Source organism: Nothobranchius furzeri, chromosome 1 (genome assembly GCF_043380555.1).
Source record: "Nothobranchius furzeri strain GRZ-AD chromosome 1, NfurGRZ-RIMD1, whole genome shotgun sequence".
Lineage (NCBI taxonomy): Eukaryota > Metazoa > Chordata > Actinopteri > Cyprinodontiformes > Nothobranchiidae > Nothobranchius > Nothobranchius furzeri.
Window position 1 is genome coordinate 63,246,590 of NC_091741.1, and position 19,760 is coordinate 63,266,349.

Below are 19,760 nucleotides of genomic sequence, written 5' to 3' on the forward strand. Positions count from 1 at the left end.
TGAGCCGATCTGTCGTGGGGAAGAGGGAGCTGAGCCAGAAAGCCAGGCTCTCGATTTACCGGTCGATCTACGTCCCAATCCTCACCTATGGTCATGAGCTTTGGGTAATGACCGAAAGAACGAGATCGCGGATACAAGCGGCCGAAATGAGTTTCCTCCGAAGGGTGGCCGGGCTCAGCCTTAGAGATAGGGTGAGGAGCTCGGACATTCGGGAGGGACTCGGAGTAGAACCGCTGCTCCTCCGGATCGAAAGGAGCCAGTTGAGGTGGTTTGGGCATCTGGTCAGGATGCCTCCTGGACGCCTCCCCGGGGAGGTGTTTCGGGCATGTCCTGCCGGCAGAAGGCCCCCGGGTCGACCCAGGACACGTTGGAGAGGTTACATCTCCAATCTGGTCCGGGAACGCCTTGGGGTCCTGCCGGAGGAGCTGGTGGACAAGGCCGGGGAGAGGACGGCCTGGAGCTCCCTAGTTGGGATGCTGCCCCCGCGACCCGGACCCGGATAAGCGGAGGAAGACGAGACGAGACTGTTGAGGGTCTGACCTCATGAGGAAATTACTATGCAGTGATTTTCTCCAAAATGACTGTGCTTAAATTGCTCTGGAAAGCAAATAATCACATCAGCGCCAAGAAACTTCATTTCCCATGATGCTTTGCACACGGAAGCATTGGGTGATGTTACCGCCTAGTACCAGAAACACGTTCTGCGCATGTGCGGGAGGCCGTGGAGCTTTCCCGCGAACTAAGACCATAAATCTTCAGCAGAGACAAAGAAACCTCGTTCTTTTGCCCAGGATACCTGGCGGTTAGGACACGCTTGTCGAACGCTCCGACTTCTTTGAGCACGCGGAAGCTCTAAGAGCCAAGTTGAGCCCACGGGACCGCTGATCTGCTCGTTTCTGCTCCCCTCCAGCTGATGTTTGAGGACACAGAACCCGCGGAGGGAAACAACAACTCCATCCAGCTCTCAGAAACGCTGTAAGTTGTCAAACTCAGCCCAAAAGGAACTTCGTTTTCTTTGTGTCCAGCCGTGGAGAAACACTCGTGGAGCCAAACAACGGAGAAAGCATCAAACCGACGGATGACGCTGGAAACTGCGGAGAAAAACGGAGAACCGTCAAATCATAACAGCGGGGGACGCCTTGCTGCTTTGGTGATCAGAAAACTCATTTTTTTCTCTCCTTTTCTTCTCCCGTTTCCTCTATAGTCCAGAATAAGCAATAAACCGCGTCTATTGCTTAAAAAGTAGCTTCGTGTTTTCCTCTTTCGTTCCAAATTCGTCCTTCGGGTCATTTTGAAAGAATAAACTGCTTATTAATCATTGTTTGGTATCTTTAAATGTTCGGCCATGGCCAGGCTGATAAACTAAGGATATTAACTCGTGATTAATCTTTTGTGTTGTTGCATGATCCTTTGAAATGTTTTGAGTGATTTAAGGTTAAGTTACTACTGATTCTAAGTGCTTTGGAAGTTAAAGTGCAAGTTGCCACCCACACTTTAGCCAGACAAAGGAGTCAGCCATCTTGTATTCAAGACTCCATTTTGAATCCATACACACGCACACACACTACTCCTTTGTGAGAACAAAGGACCCCATTCATACATCCTACATACACACAAAACACCTTGAACATTATTTTGAATATACATCCTTTTATTATATCACATGGTTATTATTCATTTATGCCACTGTTTATTCATTTGACAAATTGTTAATTAAATGTTATAAAATTCAGATTTTTGTGTCCAGTAGCTTTGTTGTGTCGAAGAGAAGTCTCTGCTCCAAGGATTCTACGAACTTCAAGAAAGACTGATAAGAGTTTTGGATTCAATTTTTCCCCGGAAAAAGGGGAATGGTGCCCCGTATATCTAAGAATATCTTAATTAATTAATAAATCAGTAAATATTTACATATTTACAGAATTTATTGAAGAATCCAAAAGTAAGTTAACGCTTACGAATTGTTCGCTCCTAATAACCCCAACATTTTATTGGTGCGGCCGTGTGAGGCTTGGATACACAGAGACTTTCTATCCGGCACAAACAAACAAATAAATCCAAAGAGCTTGAATTAAAAATAATCAGTTGTTCAGCCTTGAACCAGCAACAGAGTGGTGCTGATTTCGCTGAGCAGGAAGCTGCATCGAACTCTCACCAGTAACTCAGTGCTTCTTTAAAGGTGCAACGTGTAATTAATTCTGGCTAACCTTTTAGGTTAAAATTCAGCTTTTCCTTAAAGGTGCAACGTGTAATTAATTCTGGCTAACCTTTTAGGTTAAAATTCAGTTTTTCCTTAAAGGTGCAACGTGTAATTAATTCTGGCTAACCTTTTAGGTTAAAATTCAGTTCCTCATTAAAGGTGCAGCGTGTAAGTAATTCTGACTAACCCTTTTAGGCTAAAATTAACTGCTAATTTAGCGACTTTAACTCACAGTGGCTATTGTAACTAACTGAAACCTTCACTCAAAGACTGATAACACCTTGTTTGCTAATATTCTGAAGGAATAACTAGCATATTTAACACTGCAAGTGTTGTAAGACGTTGCTACGGCAACGCACCAGCTTTTGCTAAAATACTGAAAGGAATAGTATTTTAGGCGTTAGTCACGGCATTCCGTGCAATCTTAAAACGCTAAAACCTGTGCGCACAAAGGTTAATTTAGTGTTTTTCTGCTACAAAGCTAGCAGTTGCTGCCCAAAAGGTGCAGCTTGAGCTATCTGCAGAAGCTCTACTAGGCTATTTTGGTTCGGTTGTTAAAAATGGAGGGACAGAGTAGTGAACTGACCAACTCCCAGCAACCAGGTGGCGCTGCGGCCCACGACTATGAACCTGGCCTACTTTCTGGACAAATATTGTCCAAACTGGTCGCGGTTGCTCGAGAACCCGACTACCCTTCTAGGGATTTCACTGAAGAACAGCGTAGCGACGAGCTAGACGCTGTAATCGATCAAATAGAAAACCCGGATGGTACAAAACCAATCCAGGTTCACTTAGCTAAGTTAGCCCTGATCCTCTATCAGAGAGGACTCCAACGTGGTCAGAAGATCATGAACCTCCAGAGTATGCTAGCTGAAAAACAGCGAAATGGAAGGCTGATCGAGGAAGACGACACCCGCACCGATTCTGGGGAAGATGGGGAGGAGACCCCGCCCCCCTCTGCTGATGACAACAGACAGTGGGAAGGGGGGAAACACCATGACTCTCTGGACGGACGCACGCCGCAGGGGAGAGATGAAGCTTATCTGTCCCAACCTTCGGCCCCGTTCCCTACACACACTCTAGGGCATTCAGGACCACCTAGGGGCCGAGGGCAGTTCGCCCTCGAACCCCAGGTTGGACCACCACCCTCATCTTCACGGCCTTCTCAATCAGTGAGAAGTCGACCAGCTGAGCGGCACCTCTATTTAGACCGCTCCCCCAGTCCACGAAGGGTGCAAGGTGCCGATTGGGGTTATGCACCCCAAGCTGCACCTCAACCATCCACCCATCCTAGCTACTCCGGTATTCGGCATGCCGATAACCAGCTGCATGACCAAGCATCACACGCCAGTCCGTACCCGGACAGAGCGTATTACGCAGATGCCCCAGTTGAAAGACGCAGGCTGCACTACGCAGACGTGCCCCGGGAGGAGGATCTCCCAGGACACCCACGTGACGTGCCAGCAGCCCGCCACAGCATGCCGGACCCCGATTTGGGCCCCAGGAGTCAACATTGGGAGCCCAGAGCACACCAGCGATATCCAGCGCCCTCTGAGACAGACCGTGGGTCAGAGTCAGAGGATGACGCGCCGTACTGTGAGTCAGGGCTCCGTGTACGTCAAATTGAATCGCTAGCTAAAGACATAGAACGCTTTGATCCTAACACCAATGAATCCAACGTCGACAATTATCTCAGGGAGATAGAACGTTGTCTGCTTGATCTTCCAGCACCCTCTTCAAGGGAAAAGCTCAAGCTAATTTGGAAAACCACATCTAGAACGGTGCACGGTTTCATGGAAACTCTACCACCTGACATTCGTGATCGGTACTCCTCGCTCTGCCGAGCGTTGAGAGATGAATACGCCACGTATGCAGACTCTGCGTCAGCTACAATGGGGGCCTTCTCCATCAAACACGGGAGGAACGAACCCCCCAGAGAGTATTATCGCCGACTCAAAAGTGCTTATTTCCAAGGTCGAAACGGCCCTGGGCTCGAGGAAGACCCTGCCTTCAGATCCCTGTTCATTCACAACCTGCACGAGTGTGTTCGCTCCGAAGTCTCAATGTATTGTCGGATGAAAAAACTGACAACTCAGGAGATTAGGAGATACGCTCAACAGGCTTGGGAAGCCGGCGGAAAGCCCCAAAAGCCTGACGCACATCACCGCGTCATGCACCTAGCTCCCAACGCCGAGCCGCGTTTGGAGCTTGAAGGCACAGAAGCTCCACCCACTAAGCCAAAATCTGCTAAACCTAGACCTGTTAAACCGCGAGAGCAGTCCCAATCTCCTCAACAGGGGAAGGGGGGTGCTGATTGGCCGCCTAGGTCTGGACAATCAGACAGGAAGTGGCCCAACCAAAACCAACGGCAGGCAGGTCGGAACAGTGGAAGGTTTAAGGAGCGCCGCCCACAGGTAAGTCCCGAACGCAAGTCTGCAGGTGAGTACTTGACCAAAGCCGACCTCCAGGAGATGTTTCAGCAGTTCCTAGCTAAACAGAAGGAACAGCTGAGATCTGCAGATGAGACCCCTGCACCAAAGTCTGCTTCTAAGAAGCCAGACCCAGAGCCAACGTCCGCATGACTAGGCGTGGCTCAACCTCCCAGCGTGGCCAGGACCTACCTGATCAGCTGGGGGAACACTACTGGTAGATCACAGGAGTCTCCTGAAATCTACCCCCCAGAGAAACCTGATACTAAATTTCTGAAGTTCCTTGGTGACTTAACAAACCATGATCATGCTCGCCGTTTGTACTGTAGCACCAACGTAGGTGGATGCATACAGGTTGATGCTCTGCTGGATACCGGCTCAGAAATCACCCTGATGTGCTCCACGCTGTTCCATCGCGTGTCTGACACCATGCGGTCACTCGGGAAACCAGTCCAGGTAGAACCCTGTGACCTGAAAATCACCAGCTACACCCAGACCCGGGAGTGTATCACTCACCGGGCGTGGCTGGACATCACCTTCCAAGACATGACTCTGGTTCACCCGTTTTATGTCTGCCAGCTAGACACTGAACCACTTCTCATTGGTCAGGACCTGCTTGAACGTCTAGCTCCCCTCATCGACTGCCAGAAGGGTCAACTGTGGGCCCAGGTGGACACACCTAAGCCCTGGAACCCAGATAGCAGCCGATCATCCTCCATTCTTGAAGTCAGCCTAAGTGAGCCGCAAAACCCTTGTTCCAAGGTCATGCCCCTCCCTACGGCTCCCACAGACGATGTCCGCCTGCAAAGGCACGAAACCGCTCCTGGAACTCCGCTCCACACACAGTCATCTTTTCTCTGCTCGCTGAAGAACGTCAGCCTGCAGCCATATGCACCACACATAGTTGGTGGTCTTACCATCAACTGCACCCACATCTCAGATACTCGCCTTGCTCTTTGGTCGGAAAAGTCAGCCATCAGCCAGCAGACGTTTGAACACCTGCGTCAGAAGGACACCCTTTTGGTCAGTGTGACACGTAGCCACCGGCTCTTGTCACCTACTTGGCCGCAGAGGCTCCTGAAAGCGCCAGAGGTCTGCTCCCTGACTATCCAGCTTGGAGCAAGACAGCTCACACATACATTCAGCATCATACCACAGCTTGATCCACCTGCACTCATTGGAGCAGATCTGCTGGTTCGACTAGGTGCCCAGCTGGACACTTTCAATCAAGTCCTTTGGGCCCGGGCCACACCATCCTCTGAGCCTGGCTCAGAAGGCCGTGAACACTTGCTGTCCGGACAGACCATTCCACAGGCCTGCCGTGCAGTGGTTGAGGCCAGCACGGTTCTGCCCCCACTGGTCAAAGGAGTGCCTGTTCGTCTGACTCTGATGAAGCATCAGAAGCTGCCAGGCACACAGGCCTTCTTCCAGCCATCACCACACTTCTTGGAGCTCAACTTAGCCGTCTGTGGCACGCCACTCTTGGAGCTGAACAATCGTTCTGCCTACTTGTTGGTCGAAAATCCGACCCGGAGTCCTATCCACATGCCGGCAGGAAAGCCCTTGGGCATGCTGATAGATAGCTCATTCCATGACTTCGAACTTTCAGTCCCCGTGATCGGACAACTTCCGTTGTTCTTGAACGACAGACAGGTTGGTGTAGACACATTCAGTACTTTCCCTTCACAAATGATTACCATCAAGCGGCATGAAGCCCTTCCTGAGGAACCTATTTGCAGTGCAACCTTAGATACTGACTGCGGTCAGTGTCTAACGGTTTTTGCAATAAATACTCAACCCTCTGAGTCACCGGTTGAAAGCCCGGAACATCAGAGACCCTCCTCCTCTGAACCTTATGACGGCTTCGAGGCCGAAGTCAGCCAGCAGCTTGACAAAGCGGATGCGCTGGAGTCAGAGGAGCAGAGAGCAGAGCTTAGAAGCCTGTTCTATGAGTTTCAGTCCATCTTATCCAGGGACTCCCTGGACTGTGGACTCACAAACCTGCATACGGTTCGCATTCCAACGAACCCGAATGCCCCTCCTACTTTTGTACGTCAGTACAAGATTCCCCTCGCTGCTTATGAGTCGATCCAGGAGATCCTCGATCAGCTGAAGGAGAAAAACATCATCAGAGAGTGTAACTCCACTTACAACTCTCCCATCTGGCCGGTTCTGAAACCGACTGGGAAATGGCGTCTCACCATAGACTATCGTGCACTGAACAAACAAGTACCTCTCTCCAGGTGGCCTATGATCCATTTAGATCAGGAGCTAGCCAGAGTCAGAGATGCTCGTTTATTCTCTACGGTTGACGTAGCCAACGGCTTCTGGACCATGAAGGTTGAGCCGGCGGACCAGTATAAACTGGCTTTCTCCTTTGGAAATCGCCAATATACTTGGAACCGCTGCCCCTTTGGCTACTCTAACTCACCTGCCGAGTTCAACATCTTCCTCCACAAAGCCATGTCAGATGCTGCTTCCAGAGGGAACCTCATATATGTCGATGACATCTTGATGAGGAGTCGAACCTTCGAGGAGCACCTGGCCGAACTCCGTCACGTGCTGCAACAGCTCGCTGACGCCGGAGCTAAATTGGCGATTCTCAAGGGACAGTGGTGTCGAACCAAAGTGGAGTATGTTGGACTGCTGGTTGGCCCTAATGGAGTCGAGCCCCAAGCGGGACGCATTAGAGCCATTCAGGACATCAAAGCCCCAGCTAATCTGACCGAACTCAGGAGCTTCCTCGGAGTCTGCAACTACTCCAGGCAGTTCATTGAGGAGTACGCTGAAATAGCGAGGCCCCTCACTGAGCTGCTTCAGAACGACACACCTTTCGTGTGGGACAGACCCCAAGAACACTCCTTCCAGTTCCTAAAACAGAAGTTGGCGTCCGCACCCTGTCTGGCTTACCCAGACAAGGATAAAGAGTTCTACATAGAGGCTACTTTCTCCTCTCACTGCCTGAGCGCTGCTTTGAAGCAGAAACACGATCAGGACATGAGAGTTGTGGCATACGCCAGCAAGCCTCTGAGCAAGGTGGAACTCCAGTTCTCAGACTGTGAGAGAGCCCTCCTCTCTACAGTCTGGGCCGTCGAACACTTTCGTAGTTACATCGGTGGACAGAAAGTGATCATTGAAACGTGTCATCAGCCTGTCACCTTCCTAAACAGCCAGCGACTGCGCGAAGGAAGAGTGTCAAACAGCCGCATTGCGACGTGGATGATGGTGCTCCAAGGATACAACATTGAGGTCAAGTATGGTCAGAACACCAAGCTAGCGCTAGGACAAGGGCTAGCAGGCTGCCAGCACTGTGACTCTGACTCCGTCATGGGCCCCCTGGACACACCTGCCGCAGTCTACCCAACCGCATCCAATCATCGCTACTTTGATGAGAATGTTTGCCAAGGGCTTCCGAAAGTTTACACTGACGGATGCGCCTACCTTCACGAAGGCCAGCTCCGTGCCGGGGTTGGAGTCGTTTGGGTGGACTGTGACACTAAGCAACCAAATCACTACCGGTTGGGCCAAAAGTCTAGTCAGTACGCCGAAATTGCTGCAGTGTTGATAACCCTCCAGCAGGCGGCAGCCTTGGACATCACTCAAATCGTCCTTTGCTCTGATTCAAACTACGCTAGACACAGCTTCATTTCTCACTTCCCCATGTGGAAGGAGAACCACATGAAAAACGCCAGGAACAGAGACGTGAAACACTCGGAGTTATTCCTAGCGTGTGATCTGCTCACCACTGAGAAAGGCATAATGGTCTACTGGAAAAAGGTCAAAGGTCACTCCAGGACCCTAGGTCCAGAGAAAGATGGTAATGACGAAGCTGACCGCCTTGCTAAGCTCGGTGCTGACCAGGGAACCTGTTGGGAATTCAAAGACGAGTGGCTTCCTCCCAAGGCCGTTCACGAGGTCTGTGCGATTACTCGTCGCCATGCTAAACAGGCAGACGAACCTCAGAACATTGGGGTACCCGTGTTTCTAGGCAGACGACCACATGACGCGGACCTAGTCACCATGCAGGAACAAGATCCTGACCTGAAGCTCATCCGCGAGCTTCTCCAAAAGGGCCCGATGCCTGAACAACCGTCACCACCTACTGGCGCAAGCCGAGATTTGGTAACCCTGCATCGTCAACTCGCGCACCTGAAACTACAAAACGATTTGTTAGTTTACATGCGTGACGATCACAGCCCGCCGCGCTGGGTTGTTCCACTTGACCACAGAGGAGTCATGCTTGCCTACGCCCACGACACTCCGGTTGGAGGTCACCGCGGAGCAAAAGCTACCCTCGCGTCACTGACAGAAGTAGCATATTGGCCGTCGATGTCCAAGGACGTACACAGCTATGTCCAAGGCTGCCTCGTCTGTGCCCAGTTTCAACCCTCCCAGCCGCTTGCTAGAGCACCACTGCAACGCAGGGGAATAACCTTCCCTTGGTCCCACCTGCAGATCGACTGGGTTGGACCGGTTCCCAAATCGGCAAGAGGAAACAAATATATGCTAACTGTAACTTGCAGTTTCACAAAGTGGGTGGAATGCCTTCCAGCGCCAAACGATACAGCCGTCACAACCGCTGTACTGCTGATTAACCACGTTTTCAGTCGATGGGGACTTCCACTCTGCATTGACTCTGACCGAGGAACTCATTTCACATCCAGTGTAATGACGTCCCTGTTTGAACTTCTGGGAGTGGAAGTGAGATTCCACCTCCCCTATCACCCACAGTCATCCGGACAGGTCGAACGGATGAACCGCACGGTCGTCTCTATGCTCAAAAAGTACGTCTGCTCCACTGGGAAGGACTGGGACGTCAAGCTCCCTCTGGTCCTGATGGCCATACGGTCCACTCCCCAGCGATCCACAGGGGTTACGCCCTTTGAGATGATGACCGGCAGACTGATGACTCTACCACTGCACCTCCTGTATCACCCAGAGGATGTCAGTGTTGCCACTGCCTATACCGCTCATCAGTATGTGGCAGACTTGAAAACACACCTCAGAGCTACGTTCGCGCACGCTCAGAAGAAACTGGAGACCAACGTAGAAGGCGCTAAGGCCTACTACGACCAAAAGACAACCAGCCGCGAATACGAGGTGGGTGACAAAGTATTCTACTTTCGGTTCGCCCAACCGGCACGCAAAGCTAAGAAGTTCCTGCCCTGCTGGTCAGGACCATTTGAGATCGTGGCAAAACTCTCTCCAGTTGCATACAGGTTACGCATCACCAAAGCGAGACAGGAGCCTGTCTACAAATGGGTGCATGCAAACCAAATCAAACCCTACGTCAAACCGTCCCCGCGGGTACAGAGACCAGACTCCCCGCAGGAGGTAGACGTAGTCGCTATATAGTTCTATGCATGGAAATGGAAAAGGGGGGGAAGTGCACGTTTAACCCACTAACATGTACTAACCGACAAAGAACCAAGCCCCCCCCCCGCCGTTCTTTTCACTAACCACGAGTCTCTCCATTACAGGATGGAGTTCCTCTGGATCTTCTGCATCCTCTTTGGATCAACGGCAGCCACTCCATCAGCCATCATTAAACCGGGACCACCAACCGGGATGGTCCTCCAAGACAACCCCGGATTGTTGATCACACACTGCCGCATTCATACGCAACGTATCGTTGTCCGTTTGGACCCGTGGGACGTCTATCACAAACACGTGATACCGGCCCCTCCTCCTCACAAGTCCATTATTGGTACTGTTCAACATGCCAAGCGCACCACCGCTTACATGCACAACTTCAAAAATTTATAGTCACTGAAGATGACCTCGGAGAAAATAACCGCCCAAAAAGGTTTCTAGGTGGACTCATCGCTGCGGTGTCCGCGGTGGGTTCCCTCTTTTCAGTTGGACTTTCGGCGGCTAACACAATTAGTCTTAAGACTGTCCAACGACACATTGCCGAACTCCAGGATGAGATGCCAGAGATCCAGGGGAACCTCCTCCTCCTAGACCGCAAACAGGAAGCTCTTACTAAAACCTTACAGGGTACTCTTGTAACGGTCAACCTACATTCTGCTCTGATTAATGAATCTCTACGTGCAATCAAGACTTTGTCTGACACCATACATCAGGATATTGTGTACACACGAGTGGTGAGAGATTTGATGCAGGACCTGCTCAGGGAAATTGGTTCTACTCTGGACAGCCTGGTTGAAGGTCGCATTCCTGCGTATTTGGTACCAATGGATCTGCTCAAAGATGTTTTGACTGCTGCTACTCCCTCCACTGTACACACTTCACAAATCCACCTAGCGTACAGCCTAGGCAGTGCAATTCCCATTCACGTTGATGCAGAAAAATTAGAACTCGGTTTCCTGTTAAATGTTCCCATAATTGAGACACCTCACATCTATAGGCTTAAGTCCATGCTAAACGTTGGTTTTTGGAAAAACGGTAAACATTTCCACCTTAAAACTCCGAGCTTCCTTGCTTACCAAGATGCTGATAGCAAACTCTATCTAACTCCTAACTTAGATTTATGCACAAAAACCAAAGATATTCACTGGGTGTGTCTTGGTAACCCATTTGTCCGAGACGTTGCCAATTATCAATGCGGCCTCAGGAGCGATGCGCCCCTGCAGAATTGCCAAGCTACGGTCACGTTAAAAGATGTTGACATGGATACCAGAGTGGAACGTGCAGGTGACAGATGGCTTATCAGCACCCCAGTAGACTCGGCCCTTGTAACTTATGACCAGCATAACGTTGCCACTGAGTTACAACTGCCGAACCAAACCTTTTTCCTCTCAGTTCCGCCAGGTGCAATTGTACACCTGGAAAACCTGGCACTCCATCACCTCAACCTCGAACAGCATGATTCGGAGATTGAGATCATGGACGCTTTCCAGGGTTATAACTTTACCATCGATTTAGAAATTGACCAACAATTACTGATTGAAGGAACCAAACTTGTTAAGTTCACACAAACCCCGCGTGAACTTACTTTGACGCCCATGAATAGATACCCAAGACGCTACATTGACACAGATTATACCACCTTAATCTGCACATTGGTCGCCCTGGGGATGGGATGGCTCATCACGGCCGTGATAGCTTATTCCGCCTACAGGCGTGTTAAGAAACTCCAAGATAAGATGCACTTGCTCACCTACGGTGTGCCTCGTGACCGCGTTCGGGGAGAATCCAAGCGTGAATGTACCACACCTGTCTAAAGGGGGTGAGCAACATTTTCTTTATTATTTTGTAACCCTAAGAGTAGTTCTCACTTTAGTCTACCTCACATTTTTATCTGAGTGTTGCATTATGTCACATTCTTTATAAGCTACACACTGAATGTATGACCTAAGAATGTATTTTATGAGACCTCAAGGTTGCTATGAATTTTCTTGGATGTTATATGTTTTTATTTTTTTTTGGGTTTTCTGTATTTTTGTTTCGTACTTGGTCACATATTAACTAGTGGTTATGTGCCGGCCCAGCTCAGTCTGTCAATGACTCTGTCTGACGCACCAGCACATTGTAGTACCTCTTAGTTTTATGGTCCTTGTTTTAGCCCAAAGACTGTCCTGATCCGCCCTTTGGACCAAAAAGGGGGGAATCTTGGGACCACATAGGTCAATGCGCGTTTGCGAACTATGGACCTCGTACATCACCGCGTGCTCCATAAACTGAACTGTATGGCCGGCGGTGAGATGCCTTTGTGTCCACTCGTGGAGTTAACCGCCCACCGACCTTCCTCCTTCTACACTACTACCTCTCGCATGGACGACATCATCATTGCGTACCACCTGCGTGAGTGGCTTCTTCTCGTTATGCGCGTTGGGGACTATCCCGTTTCCTATCCTCTTTGTGCCTGACCAGGATCAAAGACCAAAGGCGCCAGGATCCAAGACAAAGAACAAAGACAAAGGCGTCCAAGGAGACCAACGTCCTAAGGGACAAACCCACCTGTGCTTCCGACAATCAAGTCGACCTACGTTCATGAGGAACAAACCCATCTGTGCTTCCGACGATCGAGCTTTGGGCGCGATCCCCGAAACCAAAAGGGGGAATGTTGAGGGTCTGACCTCATGAGGAAATTACTATGCAGTGATTTTCTCCAAAATGACTGTGCTTAAATTGCTCTGGAAAGCAAATAATCACATCAGCGCCAAGAAACTTCATTTCCCATGATGCTTTGCACACGGAAGCATTGGGTGATGTTACCGCCTAGTACCAGAAACACGTTCTGCGCATGTGCGGGAGGCCGTGGAGCTTTCCCGCGAACTAAGACCATAAATCTTCAGCAGAGACAAAGAAACCTCGTTCTTTTGCCCAGGATACCTGGCGGTTAGGACACGCTTGTCGAACGCTCCGACTTCTTTGAGCACACGGAAGCTCTAAGAGCCAAGTTGAGCCCACGGGACCGCTGATCTGCTCGTTTCTGCTCCCCTCCAGCTGATGTTTGAGGACACAGAACCCGCGGAGGGAAACAACAACTCCATCCAGCTCTCAGAAACGCTGTAAGTTGTCAAACTCAGCCCAAAAGGAACTTCGTTTTCTTTGTGTCCAGCCGTGGAGAAACACTCGTGGAGCCAAACAACGGAGAAAGCATCAAACCGACGGATGACGCTGGAAACTGCGGAGAAAAACGGAGAACCGTCAAATCATAACAGCGGGGGACGCCTTGCTGCTTTGGTGATCAGAAAACTCATTTTTTTCTCTCCTTTTCTTCTCCCGTTTCCTCTATAGTCCAGAATAAGCAATAAACCGCGTCTATTGCTTAAAAAGTAGCTTCGTGTTTTCCTCTTTCGTTCCAAATTCGTCCTTCGGGTCATTTTGAAAGAATAAACTGCTTATTAATCATTGTTTGGTATCTTTAAATGTTCGGCCATGGCCAGGCTGATAAACTAAGGATATTAACTCGTGATTAATCTTTTGTGTTGTTGCATGATCCTTTGAAATGTTTTGAGTGATTTAAGGTTAAGTTACTACTGATTCTAAGTGCTTTGGAAGTTAAAGTGCAAGTTGCCACCCACACTTTAGCCAGACAAAGGAGTCAGCCATCTTGTATTCAAGACTCCATTTTGAATCCATACACACGCACACACACTACTCCTTTGTGAGAACAAAGGACCCCATTCATACATCCTACATACACACAAAACACCTTGAACATTATTTTGAATATACATCCTTTTATTATATCACATGGTTATTATTCATTTATGCCACTGTTTATTCATTTGACAAATTGTTAATTAAATGTTATAAAATTCAGATTTTTGTGTCCAGTAGCTTTGTTGTGTCGAAGAGAAGTCTCTGCTCCAAGGATTCTACGAACTTCAAGAAAGACTGATAAGAGTTTTGGATTCAATTTTTCCCCGGAAAAAGGGGAATGGTGCCCCGTATATCTAAGAATATCTTAATTAATTAATAAATCAGTAAATATTTACATATTTACAGAATTTATTGAAGAATCCAAAAGTAAGTTAACGCTTACGAATTGTTCGCTCCTAATAACCCCAACAAGACGAGACCATTTACCATTTATTTTATCAGTGAAAGAGGCCGACTCATTTTAGGTTCTATAAACACTTTTCTCTAAAAGTGCCGAGCATGTGAGGAGGAGAACCAAACCTTCATTAACTCAGCTAGCATGTTCAGTGTCTGCACCCAGCTGGTGCTCTGGTCACAACTGCAGATGTTAGTCACTGCAACATTTTGCGGCACGGTTATATATTCATGGTTCTACACATTCTGTCATATCGCACAGCCCCAACCAGGGTCAGCGTGAGGCGAACAAAGCCTGTTTGTGCTGATGCTGACGTAGAGCTGAAGCTGCAGCAGAGAAGCCAACACGAGATCTCGGACTCCGAGCAAACCAACATCACACCTCAGACTCAGCAGCTGCTTTTACCCAATGTCACGTCTGGTTCTCTTCCAATGTAAAACAATACCTGCAAGCTGCGTATCAGAGACTTAAACCAGCAGCGGCTCAGCAATGATGGCGTCTAAAGTTTGCGTGAGCTCAAAACGAACACATGAATGCTAACAAAGCACAGAGACTCTAAAGACACCAAAACACTGGGTAAGTGAGTTCAAATAACAGCATTTTTTTTGTTTTAAAAGAAACTAATCAATCATCTACCCCATGTAAAAAATAGGCTTTATTTTTAACACACCGTCGGCAAAAGGAATAAAAAAATCTTTATCAAATGAACCTAAATCACAACAACTGTAGACTCAAACCTTAGAAACTCCATGAGAATAAAAAAAAGTGAAAGGGGTTTCTGACCCGGTTTATTTAGTGTAGGAGTGCTGTACAGAGAGACAAAACAGTAACAGGGCCTACCTAAAACAAAGATATAAGGTGATATGAAACAAATAGGGATGCAACGATACTCCTTTTTTCCAAACCGATACGATGCCGATACTTGGATCAGAGTACTCGCCGATACCGATTACCGATACTGATAATTCTACCACACAAAAAGAATGCAATAATTTGGAATACAAATTTTATTTTCTTCTCTACTTTCAACAGGAAAAGACTGAGGTAGATAAAAAGTAAAATGTATGAATAGAAACCATCACCAAACTAAAATATTAGGTGAAAAGAAATGACAAGTTACAGTGAAGCCATTTTCAAGCAACTGCATTGGTATCGGTTCCTGGTATCAGTTAACTTTTACCGATAGCAATACTGGAATCGGTATTGTATCGGCACGGATACCGGTATCAGCACTGAGTTCCCAAAGCAAAATAAGAGCAGCATTAATTCTGTTTTATTGTTATGGAAGGGTTTGCAAACTGCCCGAGTGTTAACACCGAGTGTGATGCTATAGCATCACTGGGGAGTCTAATGACTTGATGCTCAGAAGTCCAGTTGAAACTAATTTGTACCCATCAGCTACATACAAGGAGAAAAAATATCTGCTTTAATATTATTCTATGCTACGACCTGGAACTGAATATCCAGTTTTAGAGCTGTGCAATTAAACCCATCTATAACTAATTTAAGCCCTAACCCCACTCAGCCTCCACTCCCATTCTGTAGAGTTTCTATAATGACAAAACAGATGAAGTTTGAAATTATTCTGAATCAAGTTGTTAAAATGTCTTCTTACCCATCCCAGAGTCCTTTTTAGTGCCATCAGATATGATCTCTACGTGGTCTCCATCCACGTCATAACTGAAGAAATCATTCAGGTATGTCTTTGACCTCTGACCCCCAAACACATACAGACAGCGGTTCTTCTGATGGGAAACAATTACAAAACATGCAAGTCAGTGAATCACACATCAATCTGGCTCGATCATCCTCAACACAGCAACTGTACTCACGGTGTGGAAGAGCATGCAGTGTCCAATGCGAGACTGGACGTCCTCTGGCCCGGCGTTACACGAGTCCTCCCGCAGGAGGCTCCACGTCCCCGCCTGGCAGTGGAAGGCGTACAGGCCGCTGAACTGGGGCTCTGACGTCCGGCTGTCCTCCACACTGCCGTTACAGGTAAGGATGCGGCCGCCAAACGTGTAGATCATGTGCTTTTCAGAGTCCATGCACATCTGTACGGGGACACAGAGGAGGGAACAAGAAGGGAAATGGGAAGCGTCGAAAAGAGTGAAGCAGAAAATAGTGGCAAGAACTCAAAGAGATGTTAATATCTGGCTAAAATAATTTTTATACTTTCACTAAATAGGTAAAAGACAAATAAATACATGCACATTGGGTTAAAACTGTAGATCTCTTTGGATAAAATCATCTGTTTGGATAAAAGCGCCAACAGTTTATTTAAAACAATGATGCACAAAGGTAATTACATTCCTAAATTTGCTTGTTTTGTTGTCTTTCTCTAAAATAATCCTAAAATCAGCCTTTAGGGCTGAGGCACATCCAATAATAACCTAATATAACCAAGAAAAATGATCACAAACCCCTCAGAATCAGGCCCAAGTTGTTTTCCTTTTAAATGTTTCTCAGCAGGATCCAATTTCTAAATGTAGTTTCAACAAAGGAGTAAACTACTACACTCATAAACTGAAAGCTACCTGGTGGTCAAACACCAGCTTTGGTCCTCCATCAGCTGACGTGTCCTCGCTGAGAAGAGTCCAGGTGTTAGCATCAATGTCGTAGCGGTAGAAGTCGCTCTTTAAAGACTTGCTGTTCCTAACACTGGAATCCAGGTAGCGGCCGAGCGTGTAAATCTGACGCCGCTGGGAGTCGATGCACATCTTGTGGCACGAGCGAGCACTTGGACCGTTCTATGTGGTGGACAATAGAACAGACAGGTTTAGAAAGTGTAAGGCTAAATAGTTTTTATCTGAAGTTGACTGAACAGAGCAAAAAGAAGAACACTGGAAAAATAATGCCGCTGGAGTCATTCTCACCTCTTTTTCTGTGTCCCTGGAGATGCACGCCCACTGGTTCTCCTGAACGCTGTAAGCCCAGAAGTCTGCCAGATCCTGTGTGCCATCCCAGCCACCGAACAGGTACACGGTTTCTGCAGAGAAGATGGAACAATCAGACTTGGTGTCAGCTCCACTACAAAACCAGCTTCAGAAGAACTCTCCGATCTTCCCCATAAGCAGACTTGACCTTTAACACAAATCTAATTGTGGATTGGTTTTCATTCAAATCCAATTCAAAGATACTTTATTAATCCCAGGGGGAAATTAGAGTTTCTGAGCACACAATGCTGAGATCAGACATACATACATACATACATACATAGACACATGACAAGAATTGGTGACTGTGGTCATTCGCAACCCGAGTCGCACTACCTTAATAGAGATCACAGGGTTTACATGAGGATTGGGTCAGGTGGAGGAAAAAAAGGCACTTCAGAGTTACCCTCCACAGGGAGAGCAGCTTTGCTATGCAAAAAACACCTCAGACAGAGATGCAACAGACTTCAGACATCACACAACATAAGTGTCCACTAGGTGGGGAGGTAGGGTTGGGGAGTCTCCACACATCAGTGCATGCAGCCGCGATAAGCAGCGCTCGTCACTTCCATTTGGACAGGGGAGGGAGTTAGTTGGGTTTAGAAAGCACAGTGACTCCTGGAACGATTCAACGGCCTTCACCGGTCGCAGTCCCGCCCAGGCTGGGATAAGGAGACAGAGTTGCCATGGCGACGACAGCATTCCACATTTCTTCTGAGGGGGGATCAATCGCTTCAGCCTCACCGGCTCAAGGACACCAGATTCAGATAAGAACTTGTTTTGGGGCCAGACAGAGATAATTTCCTCTCTGTCTGAAAGTTCTGATGGTCCTCAACCCCTTAATCCAATGATGGCGTAAATTAATCTATCCCAATCCGTGCTGATCCGTCTTCTCGCTCCTAGATGGAATCCACCTTTTGTGCCAGAGCCTGAATCTCAGCCAAAGTTCCAAGCTTACGACTCATCTCGACAATTATATGAGTTTGTGCATTCACAGCGCGGTGTAATCCATCCCTGAGCTCCGGGATTGAGACAATATTCATCGACAGCTCATTAATTTTCCGGTAAGCCGGGTAACCGCTCAGGCCGAAAAGCAGGAAACCTGACACCAACACCACGAATATCCAGACGTCTTCAGAATCCTCTAGAGACAGTTGAGAGAGGCAAATCAGGTTCCACTGTTTCCTGGAGTCCATGATATGCTCAACTGGATCTATCCCAGAGGGGCATCCGGGAGCCCCTTCTCCCGTTCTCATTGTAGAAAAAATTTTGTCAGTCGCGTTGAGAGACCAACTGACCGGACCCATTTTTAATAATTTCCAGTTTCCAGAAAAAATGCATAAGCACTGTGCACCCAAAGACAGACAAAGAGCCTTGGGATAAGATAGGGAGGAGAGGAGGAAAAAGGTGTCTGTACTCTCCAAGAGCCGGAAGAGGAAATATTTATAGCAGGGGTAGGGAACCCTGGTCCTGAAGAGCCACAATCCAGCATGTTTTAGTTGTTTCCCTGTTGATTCACTTAGGCAGCAGCTCATCAGGCTCTGTTAATCACCTGCTGATTAAAATCAGGTGTGTTGAAAGAGGGAAACCTCTAAAATGTGCTGGATAGTGGCTCTTCAGGACCAGGGTTCCCTACCCGATTTTTAGACTCTCTCGGAGCATCTAAAAACTGGAAAGATTAGTAAAAACAAACCCGATAAGACTCATCCAAAAAATTATAGCCTGGCAGCATTGCAAGCTAACATCCTATCAACTATTTTCTAGTGAACTGGGATCCAGTTTATCATGTGGGTCAGATCCAGGCCACTGGAGCACAGAAGGGCGATGTAGGAGGTTGAGATCATATCAGGGGCTTATGTAAAAGGAAATGCACTGGACCAACGCGATCATAGTTCCAAAACAGACCAGAAAGCGGGTAAGACAACACGCCATCACTGAGATGGTAGTGATGATCAGGAGTCAACAGAAGACATCTTCAGTCCTGGACAAAGAAGGAGCATGTCTGACGTCTCTGAGCGTTGCGTGGCTTTACAGTCTCACAGCGTGTTCAAACCAACTCCCCTAATAAAATAAAATAACTAAACCTTTGAGCCAGAAACCCCATTTCATTATCAGTTTTGGGATGGGACTGGAAAAGTCTTAGGAGTGGAAAGGAATTTATTACACCATATCCATGACATCACTTTCTCTATGTGTTCAGGATTGATTGGTCTAATTTTTAAAGTCTAACACGGTTAGATGAATGGCTTGTTTTCCTAGGGCTGCTGTCATATCCCAAACAAAGTGCAGCACATAAGACTTAGATGTTAAAACATCTCACTGCACTGCCCTGTTTACACAGGGTTTTAGCCAAGAGACTGACAGCAGAATTACAAACATGATTAACAATAAAAATTGCAATAATGGAGGATAAAAATAACTAATAATCATTTCTGAAGTTCAGAGGTCATGTTGCTTCTGAACCCAACTTATGGGGTTTGAGGCTGTGGCACGAAAAAGGAAGTAGGAAGGTGGAGGTACAACAACAAGATGAAACAGACAGAAAATAACTTATTACAGACAATCATGCAAATTAGGAAATCTGATTGTATGAGGGGGCTGTGCAGTGGCGCAGTGGTTAGAGCTGTTGCCTTGCAGCAAGAAGGTCCTGGGTTCGCTTCCCGGCCTGGAATCTTTCTGCATGGAGTTTGTATGTTCTCCCTGTGCATGCGTGGGTTCTCTCCGGGTAC

The 19,760-nt window shown here is 47.8% G+C and overlaps 1 protein-coding gene across 1 annotated transcript in view; it reads right to left on the reverse strand.

Moving 5' to 3' along the window:
* The window catches only part of mkln1 (muskelin 1, intracellular mediator containing kelch motifs), a 49,501-nt gene that overhangs the window by 18,973 nt on the left and 10,768 nt on the right, over positions 1-19,760 (reverse strand). Inside the window, exons 9-12 of the mRNA XM_070549701.1 lie at positions 16,972-17,084; positions 16,633-16,845; positions 15,928-16,149; positions 15,711-15,840 (exon numbers count right to left, since the gene is read on the reverse strand). Of these exons, the coding sequence (XP_070405802.1) occupies positions 15,711-15,840; positions 15,928-16,149; positions 16,633-16,845; positions 16,972-17,084 (678 nt within the window). The remainder of the gene's footprint in view (positions 1-15,710; positions 15,841-15,927; positions 16,150-16,632; positions 16,846-16,971; positions 17,085-19,760) is intronic.